Here is a 13,577-nt window from a genome sequence, read left to right as displayed (position 1 = left end):
TGATCGTGTTCGATCCTCCATTTGCTAGGACTAAATCATTCCATTGGAGGATGAACAAGAGTGTGTATAGGTATTTGCAGGCACTCAAATGCTTGGTCCCATAACAGTTATCAAATTATAGAGGTCACAACACATGGGGATTGTATTAAATCATTATTAGTGTAGTTCTCAATCTTGCTATACACAAAGAAAAACCCGCACAGCTGATGCTAACCACAGTGAGGTGCTGACTGGATGGAGACTGATTGTATCATATGGGAGAAAAAAGAACCCAGTCTTCCAGCACTCAATCACAACAAATGTAGAATTGTAAATTTAAAATACTTTATTAATAACCAAGAATAAAAAATAGGGTGTTAAAACGTAATAAAACGGTGTATTACAACAGCACGTGACTGTGTCCAATTTTAACCCACCTAGGGCTGGGTGGGTGGATGTAGTAATAAAATCCCTTATAGATATTCGGGATTAGACTGCTATATGTTATAGCTTCCTAAAAGGTATAGGAAAGGAGCCTATGAGAACTCACCCAGAGGATATTATCAATGTTAGTGTATCCGGGCATGTGGTGCACACTCAGATGATACACTAATGGTGCAAATGTTCTGTGGTATAATATGCAAAGGTCAGACCGTATCCACCCCTATTTTGAGAATGAACTGTTTACTGCGTGGTATCTCCAGCGTAATCGGCGCTAGGTCTATTGCGGAGTCATATTATGCCCACATAGTGAAGTAAAAACACCGGCTTATAGGCAAATATTTAGGTTCCTAATATCCTCTGGGTGAGTTCTCATAGGCTCCTTTCCTATACCTTTTAGGAAGCTATAACATATAGCAGTCTAATCCCGAATATCTATAAGGGATTTTATTACTACATCCACCCACCCAGCCCTAGGTGGGTTAAAATTGGACACAGTCACGTGCTGTTGTAATACACCGTTTAATTACGTTATAACACCCTATTTTTTATTCTTGGTTAAAATTAAAGTATTTTAAATTTACAATTCTACATTTGTTGTGATTGAGTGCTGGAAGACTGGGTTCTTTTTTCTCCCATATGATACAGTTCTCAATCTTCACATGAATTTGGCTTAATAATTCCCTGAAGGTGGGGAGAATTATTATGATATCTTCCCTTCCTCATTGGGATGGCCCATAATAAATGAGAGTACTCACTATATTGCCCTGTGATTTCCTCAGGCATGCAGCTGCGTCCAGAGTCCTGAGATATCCAAGAGTAGTTTGTATGACGCACAGCAATGAACAACAGGTCTTGTGGCAATAAAAAATGTATTTATTAAAGCTGCATTTAAAAAAACGGTGGAGGATGCAACACTCCTACGCGTTTCGTGCTTCAAGGCACCTTGATAAAGTGCCTTGAAGCACGAAACACGTAGGAGTGTTACACCCTCCACCGTTTTTTTAATGCAGCTTTAATAAAGAATTTTTTTATTGCCACAAGACCTGTTCTTCGTTGCTGTGCACCATACAAACTACTTTTGGATATCATTGGAGGATGAACGACTCCTTACTGAATTACCCGAAGATTAGCTCACAAATTGGAGACACTCAAAAATTATTTTCATATCAACAATGGCTCTGTAGAATCAATATCAATACTATGGGAGACATACAGTGTATAAAGGCCACTAGCAGAGGGCAGCTCATCTCAATAGCATCACACAGAAAGAGAATAAAAATAGAAAAACAAAAACATTTAACAGGAAAAATTGTCAAATTAGTACAATCACATAAAAAGAACCCATCGTGGAAAATTTATAAAATCCTGGCCCCGGCAAGGGAGGATCTTAAGAGGGTGCAATTAGAGGATGTAGAGAAAGCTCTTAAGTGGACCAAGCAAACGTATTATTATAAGGGAAATAAGGAGGACCGTTTATTGGCTAATAAACTAAGAGGGATCAGGGCAAAAGTATTAGTCCCTGCTATTGGGTTAAAAGGGGGAGAAGTGACCTATAACCCCTCAAAGATAGCAGAGGAATCTGCTACATTTGAAACGGATCTTTATGATCTCAACAATTGAACTCCAAATGCTAAAGTCCCAGACCTGACCCAGATTGAGGCCTATTTTAGATATTGCAACCTCCGAAAACTATCAGAGGAAGATCACAAAGTTTTAAATGCAAAAATAACCCATTCAGAATTAGTAAGGGCGTTTGGCTCATTGAAGCCATCAAAGGCTCTGGGCCCAGACGGTTTCTCAAATCTGTATTACAAAATTTTTATAGGAATCCTAGGACCATGTTTACTAGATTTATTCAATGATTTCCTTAGCAGAAAACAAATCCCCCCCACAGATGACGAAAGCCAATATAGTGGTGATCCCTAAAGAGGTTAATGACCCTTTGTGTTGTGGTAGCTACAGACCAATTTCATTGCTCAATACGGATCTGAAAATTTATAGTAACATTTTAGCCAACAGGTTGAACCCAATACTCCCTAGATTAATCCAATATGACCAGGAAGGTTTTGTGAGCGAACACCAGGCGTCGTAAAACACAAGGAAAATTATTAATGTGATATATCAGATATATAAATCTAAGATGAAAGCAATGTTGTTGAGCCTGGATGCGGAGAAGGCGCTTGATACGATAAGATGGGATTTTTTAGATAGGATGTTGGAGGCATTTGGATTTTCAAGGTTTTTTTTACAAGGGGTTCAGGCCCTCTACCAGAAGCCGACAGCCACTTTGAAAATCCCCGGGGGGAGAGGGGGGAGGAATCTGATAACAATTAAGAACGGGACAAGACAGTGTTGCCCCCTCTCTCCTCTTCTTTTTGCCCTGACAATTGAACCCCTTGCGGCAACAATCAGAGCTTCCCCCAATATACAAGGTATTAATATAAAAGATGTGTTACAAATTATCACTTTTTGCGGAAGATGTTATCCTTACTATAGCTAACCCATTGACATCTCTCCCGAATTTACAATCCGCTCCCTGGAGGTTTGAGGAGTGGTCTGGGTATAAAGTTAATGTGGGAAAATCAGAAGCGCAAAATTTAATGTTAATTGAAAGGGAGGTCGATGTTCTTAAACGACATTTTGACTATAGGTGGAAAAAGACCAATCTGAAGTATTTGGGGATATACCTTACTAGAGACTACGACTCCTTATATAATTATAACTATCCCGACCTTTTTTCTAAGATTAGAAAAGATCTACAAGCTTGGAATTCTCACAATATTTCCTGGTTAGGGCATATAATCGCGTTAAAGATGAATATTCTCCCCAGACTTCTATATTATTTCCAAACATTACCAATATCTGTCCCATATATAAATATAACAGAAATCCAAAACCGTATTATGCAATTTATTTGGAAACATAAACAACCGAAAATAGCTAGGTTAATTATGCTGGAGTCTAAAGAAGGAGGGGGTCTAGTGGTTCCAAATATTCTAAAATATTATATAGCCTCTCATTTGAAACAAATGGTTTATTGCCATTCCATTATTGCCCGGGAAGGACCTACACTTGGGTGGATCTGGAAAGCTCACTTAAATACCCAGTTGGCCTACCTACTCTGCTGTGGTCAAGCTCTAGGACTGGGCCTGGGAGACAGCCTGAGCTGGTGGTAATCAGGTTAACTTTGAAAATCTGGCAGTAAAAAAGATATACAAAGTTTTGACAACTATATCTAGACTTACGCCCCTGTTCGGTAATTCAGGGTTTTTGACGGGGTTTCAGGGTCGGAACTTTGAAACCTGAAGACAGAGTGGAATTCTAGAGATGGGAGATCTATTAGAAAAAGATAAGTTGATGTTGTTTGAGGAAGTGATGAGAAAATATGGTTTACATCAGGCGGAGGTGTTTAAATTTATGCAAGTCCGACATTTTGTACGCCATGGTTTTATAAGGACGAATTCCCTAAATATACACGATTTGAAAATTTATGCAAAACAAAAAAATATTAAAAGGGCCTGATCTCATCCATGTACCAAAGTTTAATCCCCCAAATGGATATCCCGGCCCATAAATATATGGACCAGTGAGCTTTGGATTTCCAGGCGGAAATAAAAAGGGAGGACTGGAAGATATATGGGATAATGCAGGCAAAACTTCTATATGTACTGTAACAAAAGTGAATATTTACAACATTTTGTTACACTGGTACTAAACCCCCAAAAGGTTAAAGCAAATATTGCCGGAGGCGACCGATAGATGTTGGAGGGGAAGCAGACAGATAGGGGACCTAGCACACATATGGTAGTTTTGCCCAGTAATGCAGACATACTGGAGGACAGTTTTGAAATTGATAGAAGACGTGACGGGAATCAAGATTCCGTTAGACCCAATTTTAATTATTTTAGCTAAACCTATGGAAGATGTAAATCATTACTCATCTAAATTAATTATGCATATTTTCACAGAGGCTAGGTGCGCAGTAGCTGCAGCGTGGAAAAAGACACTGCCGCCCTCCAGAAGAGAGGTCATTAGAAGGGTTAACAATGTACAATTAATGGAAAGACTCACCTCATTTTTGAATCACACCACAAGGAAGTTTGATAGAGTCTGGGAACCCTGGGATGTTGGATAGGGGTGAGGCCTTGATAGGCCAGAGATGTTGGCGTGATGAGTGTTGTATATGTCGCTGATAAAATGTGATAAAATTCAAAACTTTGTATAATATGTGATGTGAGTGTTGTCATTGTAAGAATGTTGTCACAAAATGGTTGTTCCCCCTCCCCCCTCCCTTCCCTTTTTTTCTCTACCCATTCCCATTTATGTTTGAAAATCTTAATAAAAATAATAGTTTAAAAAAAAAATAGATATACAGTATATGGAGATATATATAAAAACATATTTAGCAAATGTATAATTTGTTTGCAGTAGATATTCACAGTACCTGCGTTTTTCTATAGTATGTATACTTCTGCATATAAATAGAAATATACAGTGTTATAAAGAAATGCTACCTCGTATATGGTATGATACCACACATCTTTGTCTGAGTTTTAACTCAGGACTATGCTTGAATCCAAATCTATTTTGTGCCTTTGATCTTGCATTGCAGCCAAATCTTATTACAGTTAAAGTTGCCAGAAAGGATTACAGTACATGTTTAAGTTAAGACCATTTATACCTCAGTGAATTTTGCATTTTAATAGATACAGTACAATAAGTATTTTGTGTGTTTTGATAAATTCTGAGAACATCTGTGAAGCTCTCACTAATTTATTTCTTCCCTTAGGTCTGTAATAAATGGCAAAGTGCTGGTTACTGTGTAACTGTCAAACAACAAATACAAAAGTGTGGGGCATGCTCATTTTCAGCACATGGAAACTCTTTTCAGAGAGATTTGGTAGGGAGATATGGGATATTTATTCATCTCCCAATGGTCCAGAGACATTTTTCACTGAGAAATTAAAGCACATACACATTTTTCAGCAAATTATGTGGAAGTCTACTTGGCCCGTATTCTGCCGAGGCAACATAGAAATATGTGGCCATGATACATTCTCTGGCATCACATCTGATTTCAGTGATATAATTTCCTAATTAATATCTAAGATTATAAGATAACAGCAATGAAGATCATAACTAGATCTGATTTGACAGCTTCTCAATAAAATGTGATGGTCCTTCTTCTTTATGAATCAAACTCTAAGACTAGTGAAACATATTTTGAATTGTGAAGCAAATATTCAGAATAATAGGGAAAGTCGGCGATTGCAAATCCATTTTTAAGTGCAATTGGATATGGGGAAAAAATATTTAGGAGTGATTCTAAACAGCAGGCTTAGCAATAGTGCTCAGTGTCTTCTGACATACTCTCCCTCCCTCATTCCCAATCTTCCTCCCTCCATCCCATTCTCCCACCCTCTCACTTTCCCCAGGATGAATCGAATGTTCGAATAGATAATGTATCAGATACATTGGGGGTTATGCACTAAGCAGTGACAAGTGCTTTTAAGTGAGATAAAAAGCCATTATAGCGTGATATTGCCGGCTGTGAGATTCACAAAGCAGTGATAAGTGCTTTGAAGTGGGAAAAAAAGCCATTATAGCACATACTGCACTGTTATGACTGCTTTGTGAATCTCACAACAGGCAGTATCACACTATAAAGGCATGTATCTCACTTAAAAGCACTTATAACTGCTTTGTGCATAGCACCCAGAAAACCCACTTATCACTGCTTAGTGCATAACCCCCATTAACTTGCGGGATTAAATACATTCGAAAGAAGGTAGGCGACTGTCCCTTTTTTTAAACCATGCCTCAAATATTTGCGTATGCGAATAAATGCAAGTCGAATGTCGGCAAATTTTTTTTGGTACAAATTAATTTACAGGTACAAATTATAACGTAGCATTAACAGAGGCAGGAAAAGTATATAGTAATCAATCTGTCGAATTATTACAATGTAGGAGGGGTGACGACAGGACAACATGAGACGAGACTAACTTAGACATAAGATAGGGCGTGACATAAGGGGGGAGGGTTGGAGAGGGTAGATCTTCCCGTAGAGGGGGAGGAGGGCCGTGGGAAGGTGCCATTTCAGGTAGAATCGCTGAGACCTACGTATTTGAACCTATATCCATAGCCCTGTTATCTAGGATCTTCAATGTTCTATTTAACGTATCACTGATGTCTGTATTTTCAAGATGAGATGTAGTTGGGACTGACCAAAGGAGAATGCATCTAACGCTATAAATGCCAGATTGTGGAACGCTCCACCCCGGGGATGGCTGTTTGGCCAGCCAAGGTACCCAGATCTTTAGATAATTGATCCCAGTGTCGTTAACCAGACTCGTTAATTTTTCCATCTGGCAGACAAACTAAGTCTTGTTCCGAATCTTGGGGATACAGGGAATTTCATTAAGTTTCCATACTTCTGCAATCTCGCACCAGGTCGCTAGGGCAAGGTGCCCAATTAATTTATTGTTTGCTTTTGAGAGCCCTGCCAATGGTCTGTTCAGCAAGAACAGCCACGGGTCTAGGGGAATAGGGGAATCGGGAGGCCCAAGATCCTCTGAGTCCAATCTCGAATTTCTTCCCACAGAGGTGCGATCCGAGGGCAGGACCACAGCATATGTTACAGGTCCGCCGACTCTATGCACTGTCGGGGGCACAGCGGGGAGAGTCCCAACACATACCTTGATAATTTTAGTGGGTTGTGGTACCATCTCATTGGGACCTTATATGCATTCTCCTTTAGTGTGGTGCAGATTGAGCTCTTCGCAGCCGCTAGATAGATATCGTTCCAGTCCTCATCTTCTAGGGATTCACCCAGGTCGGACTCCCACTGGGATCTGTATCTCGGATGTCTCGATCGGGGTCATCAGAACTGACCACTTCCCCATATAACTGCGATGTGAGTTCCGAAGTGTCTGACTCTGCCAGACAGAGCTTTTTAAAATTAGTTAGCGCTGGGTAAGGGGCTAATTTATTATAAAATGCTCGGACCTGAAGGTATTTCAAAAATTCTGAGTGGGGAATATTCTTTTCAGATCTGCTGAATGGACTTTTTTAAGCGAAACTACAATGTAATATAGAATTTCCAGAACTAAAGTAATCCATAATGGCTTCATCTAGCAGATACTATCTGTAATAATGAAAATACTATACCTAAAAGGTAGCGCTGTGAATACCAACCTTGTGAATATCAAACAGTTCATTATAGTTCATTCAAGGCATCATAGAATAATGTTAGGTAAAAATATGACAGAATAAATGGCGTTTTTCTTTTTTTTTTTTAAATTATACTATAGTTAAATTATATAATTATACCATTTGTATCTATCCATCGGTAACATGCACTATTTCAAGTAATGCCCTATAGTGAATAATGCTGATGGTGACAAAACATATGGGTATATTGGGCATTAACTAGAGAGCAATAAAGAGAGCAAAAAGAGGATAGGACCAGTTGAGTGACATTATCACTTACCAAATATCTTCAATGGCTAATGTTGTCATGTTAAGTAATGTTTTCTCTGGAAAGAGCATTGCATTAACTAGAAGAGCCATTAGTGAAAAAGAGATGCACAAGAAATGTTTCCTCCTAACAGAGCACATCCAATAAAGTCTGTTAAGGTTAACACAGGAACTTGATGTTACATTAGTTGTCGAAAAGTGGCATTACTATCATGCAAAAATATGGGTACTATTTTGGTAAATGAAATCATTTTAATATAATTTGCATAGACAAATGAACATATTTCTCGGGTATCTCAGGTGCATCTCAAGTGTGTTCACATGTATCTCTCCAGGTGTTGTATAGAGGAGTGTTTTGAGGTATATAAGTTAGTGGCCACTTTGCCAAATCTCCTTCAAAACCCATATTTCTGGATGGGATCAGAGCCAACCGCTAGGTATGACTTAACTAAGTCCATGCACGTGCTGCCACCCGCGCATGTAGCTGTAGCAATTTGTGTCGTAGAGGTAGACGCAATGGGGAGGCATGTCGGAGGCGTGGCCATGATGTCCCGCAGCTGGTTTGCCCTCATTGGGTGAACCACTCATGTGACCCGGCTGTCGCGGGACAAACAAATTTATCGTGCACGGTCTATGGCTTTGTGAGGATCGGCATTAGGTCCGGCCCCGTGACGACATGGGTGACGCGCCGCAGACCAGGGAAGCTACCCACAGGAGCCGTGCCATCATATAGGGGAATACCTCCAGGTTCAGGCTAAGGTCTCACCCCCACGTCACGTCCCGTGATGACACGGATGACACATCACACCCGCAAGAGACCACGCACCAGCGTCGCATCACGAACAGCATGCGATGGGTTAATCCTTAAACTCCACACTAAACCAGTATCACCTGCACCTGCGGCTCACTCCGCCTCCGTCCTACCATTGGGCGGTTCATGCTAATGTGTGTCAGCTGCTTGCTGGCTGCTCATTGGTCACGTGCCCTTTATATGCTCAGCCAGCCCTCTGGCAAATTGGCTGAGCATAATTCTCCGTTCCTGAACGTTGTGCTTACCTCAAGCTTCTGCTGCCTTGTCCTGTTGCCTTGTGCATTTTTGATCCTGTCTTGTCTCTCAGTGTTTTGACCTCGGCTTGTACCTGGACCCCTGACTTCTCTCTACCTCGACCTCGGCTTGCTTCTGGGCCTCCAACTTCTCCGCCCCTAGACCCCGTCTAGCCTCTATGACCATCTGACTTCTCCAACCCCTGACCACGGTGAGTATTACGACTATCCTCACTTCACCAACTCAGGTACCAGCTATATGACTATCACTTTGCACTCCGGATGCGCTCACGCGGCTGGATATCGGTGTACACTAACTTCCCCACATTGGCCTCGCAGTCTCGTCTTGTTTTGTTAAGCCTACGACATTGCTTTTGCATGTGGCCATTACCACATTAGGTAAAATCACGTTTTGAGCCTTTAGTTCTCAGAGCTTTGTTGATCTGGCCCATAGTTTGTTATACAATATGGTACAAAGCTCTCAAAGAATTATCACATGAATTATTGTATATTGGCATAGTTTGTTAAACAATAATATACAACGCTCACAAACAATTACCGTATTAATTACTGTATATTAGAAAGGCTAAGCAGATCAACTTTTTTTTACCCTTTGATGCCTGGAGGGTTCCCTTTACAAAATCTTCCAGCTTTTTCGCCCTTTCATTTGTTCTTTCAGCATCCTTCCCAGTCTGCTCTCCGTCTGCAGTCACTTTAGCAGCCTGTTAATTAGTTCAGGGGAGACGTGAAGCAATTGTAGTAATAGGTTTTCTATGGCTGCAAATGGTATTCCAAACAAAACTTTCAATTGAGCTCAGTTTGTATACAAATATGACTTGATTTGCAAAAGAAGTTAATACAGATCAGATCAACTAAAAAAATGAAATATAGCACTCATGTTAATAAATATATTTAATTAGTTTTCTCATTAACTAAAAATAAGATGTTTTTTTCTCTGCTGCAGATACATTTGTTTTGTTAAAGATGCAAAGAGACAGAGAAGAGGCCCTGAAAAGATTATTAAGTAATGCATCAGATACATTTTTGAACAAGGAAACAGATGGAATTAAGTCTCATTTGGCCATTGATTATAATCTACCTATCCAAGATTGTCTGAAAGCCTTTTCCTTCAGGCATGTTTGCATGAAAGGATAGTTTATCTCACTGAGTTTATTCCTGGAAAAGCATCTTAAATCAATATGTGAATACTGATTAAAACAAAATACATTTTTTTTTGCCTATTTAGGTGTAGAAATGATCCACTGAATGCAGACGTCATCTATATTTTTTAGGTAACATTGCATTATTTTCACTGGTTTAAAGGTCTCTAGTGAATTCAGACAATTAAACATTGGGAGTACTACTTACTTTCTGACTGGTCTAAATTCTGACTAAGATCCTACAAAACACCATTATCCTTAATATTATTGTATGTTGCATTTACCTGGGAAAGCTGCTGATGCTGAGAGTCTCAAACTGCAGAGAGCAGGAAGACAGCAGCTTGACCTCCTTTCTCTGATTCTACCGATTTTTAAATTTGCCGTATTTTATTTTTTAACGGCAAATTCACAAGTGCTTCATGAATTAATGTCCTTCGTCTAGAGCAGTGATTCCCAACCAGGGTTCCGTGGGGTAATTGATGGAAAATAGGGGCGAGTGAGAGAAGAGAGGGGGCAGGAGGGAGGGAGTGAGCGAGGGAAAGAGAAAGTAAGGCTAAGTCCCCGCTAGAGCTGATCGGGCTGAGCAGGCGGCGCTTGCGGAAGAGACTTACATATATAGATATATGCAAGTCCCTGCTCACACGGTGCGTGTGGCGCTTGTGCGCGTTCACAGAGGCTCAGCCGCGATCGGCGCTTGGCAAAAAAAACAAATCTATACTTACCGCGTGCTCAGCTGGCCCACAATGCCCCCCTCCCCCGCGTACAATAGGACACACGGCGCTCATGCTTGGAGCGCTCTTAAAGCATGAGCGCGCTCAGCGCCAGCGGAGACTTAGCCTAAGAGTGAGACGTAAGGGATAAATACATGTGAGGCAGGAGGGGGGAGAGTTAGTGAGATGGATGGGAGAGAAATACATGGGTAGAGGGATATAGAGGTGGCTCGTGAGGTGTGAAATGTTGTGACTGACCCCTGTCGAACCTAATATGTGTCGGCCAGATAGGGGTTCCCCGAGATTTTTCAAAATACTTCAAGGGTTCCTCCAAACAAAAAAGGTTGGAAATCACTGGTCTAGAGCATGTCTGAATTTGCTGTGTTTCTTTCTTGTGCATGCATTAAAACGACTCCAGGAGAAGGTCCATTAGCAGGAGACTAAAGACTGAACTATGGTCCTACTCTGAAATCCATCAGCCACAAACAGACAGAAGTGGCTGTCTCCTTGCTGCCTGAGGTTGGAAGAAGAATCAGCGAAAAGTAAGCGTGACAGTTATTTTTCCAGAGAAGTAACCTTTTTTGGTATGCATGCTTTTGGTACTACAGTATGCACCGTATCTACATTTGTTTCCTGTATGTCCCAATGGCAATCAATGGTCAGGCCTTCCTCACCAATTTAAGGTTCTCTTTTTTAACCAGACTGCCCATTCACTGCTAGAGGAATCTGTTGCGGACCCCTCCAACAGGAAAGATGTTAAATTGTTTAATAATGTATACTCTCAGGCATTATGCCACAAGTGCATTTTTCAAGTTACAGTATGTTGTGCTGTCCTGAATTCCTACAGTATTGCAAAGATATAATAGATACATTGGTTCAGGTGGAAAATATACTGTAGTAGATCTGTTTTTTGTGTAATAGAGACAACAAAAATAACTCCTTCTAATGTATTATAACACCAGGGAAGAATGTACATGTGGGTGCAATACAACGTACTGTATCATAATCTGTAAATTATTTGTACTTCTTCAGAAACTACACTAGAAGCCTTCCCTTTAAGTGAGCTGCACTGAGATGATTAAAAGATTGTAAGGGGAACTTGTTTGCTGTCAGTGTTCATAACTGTCTATTTCTTCATAACATTTCTCTAGCATCCATACCCTGTTCAGTAGCTCATCCATCTCTGTGACAAGAGTATCCTGGTTATTTTGTGCCAGCTGGAGAAGTCGTTCAGGAGCTCGTTGAGGTGACAGTAAATGCTGAAAAGTTATTAAGACACATTTTAGTACTGCAGGCACTTTTACAGTTTATCACGCAGAACATCTTTATTTGATTGTGATTTATCATTTCACAAATATTATGACATCCCTGCCACTTACTATTGCCTGGTAATAAGATGTTTATTTATTTGCACACAGGCACATTATTTCTTCACACATTTATAGTCTTTTTATGGTTTTAACCTCTTCACTGCAATTATTTGAATGTCTTTTTAGTAACAGAGGTCTTAGGATGCGAATATTCTTTTGAGTATTCAAACTTACGATTTGATACTGTAGATAAATTGTAGAATAATATTTAATGTATACACACGGTCACAAAGAATTGTGATGGTTTACAAGAAAACTTTCCAAATAGGCGAGAAGGGGAAATTATTTGGCCAAAATCAAATTTGCTGAGAAGATAGTGTTTTCTTTTGCATTTAAGACAATTTGTGAATTTGTTCTATTTAGAGAAATCAGTTTCCCTCTCTATAAAATAAAAAAAAAGCATATATAAGCCTATATCCAAGAATGTTATTCTGCTTTGAGAAAGGCCAAGTGTGGCCGAAACGTCAGTCATTTTGTTGGCAATAAGTTAATTTTGAAAATTCCGTGGAGCCCTGTACTTTATACCTTCCATTGTAAGCTGGATCATCACAGAGAATCCTGAACCAGAAGCACCGGTAGTTGTATACTTATATTATTTTTATGTGGTGTGCAGCATTTTCCCTATAGTAGATATTTATTAGCTCAACATTTCGGCCCCAATTGGAGCCTTTCTCAAGAGCAAATAAAACAGTGACAAACAAACCCATATAAACCCTACCCGTCACCCTGTATCAAACCCAGAATTAGCACCAAAGCTCCCAGGTGAACCCAGCAGTGACATCACAGTAGTGACGTGAAAGGGTGGTGTGGGCCTAAGGGGCCACAGTGCAGTACAGGGGGAAAGAGCATTAGCGACATTAAACGGGCCGCAGTAAAGCACAGTAAGGGGAGCACAAGCACATCTGTACCCTTAATAAAAAGACCTTCTGTGTGTATGTGTATGTATAATGTGTATACACCAATGTCTTTTTATTAAAGCTATAGATGTGCTTGTGCTCCAAATACTGTGAAAGTGAATTTCCAATAATAAACAAAGGTGCCACATCTGGTCCAACTAATTTGTATATTGGTAAGGCATGACAGCTACAGCATTCTTTTCTATTCAATATTAAGTTAAAAAAAAGTCAAAAAAGCATGTATATCTTTATTTATATAGCGCCATTAATGTACATACTGTACATAGTGCATTACAGCAGTAATACATGTGACAAGCATATAAATAACAAATAATACAAATAACATATAATGGGAAGCAGTGCTTCAGACATAAAAGTGACATTTAGGAATAGGAGTCCCTGTCCCAAAGAGCTTACAATCTAATTGGTAGGTTGGAAGAACGTACAGACACAGTAGGAAGCTGTTCTGGTAAGTGCATCTGCAAGGAGTCAACA

The 13,577-nt window shown here is 39.9% G+C and overlaps 1 protein-coding gene across 4 annotated transcripts in view; it reads right to left on the bottom strand.

Annotated features, from left to right (window-relative positions):
• LAMA2 (laminin subunit alpha 2) overlaps window positions 1-13,577 on the bottom strand; it is a 736,088-nt gene that overhangs the window by 198,810 nt on the left and 523,701 nt on the right. For all 4 annotated transcript variants that reach the window (XM_075597283.1, XM_075597284.1, XM_075597285.1 and 1 more), the window contains 2 exons: window positions 11,977-12,075; window positions 9,557-9,668 (listed from right to left, as the gene is read on the bottom strand). In XM_075597283.1, the coding sequence (XP_075453398.1) occupies window positions 9,557-9,668; window positions 11,977-12,075 (211 nt within the window). The remainder of the gene's footprint in view (window positions 1-9,556; window positions 9,669-11,976; window positions 12,076-13,577) is intronic.

This window comes from Ascaphus truei, chromosome 4 (assembly GCF_040206685.1).
Source record: "Ascaphus truei isolate aAscTru1 chromosome 4, aAscTru1.hap1, whole genome shotgun sequence".
NCBI lineage: Eukaryota > Metazoa > Chordata > Amphibia > Anura > Ascaphidae > Ascaphus > Ascaphus truei.
The sequence above is the reverse complement of the archived record's forward strand: the minus strand, read 5'-3'. Positions and strand labels throughout refer to the sequence as shown.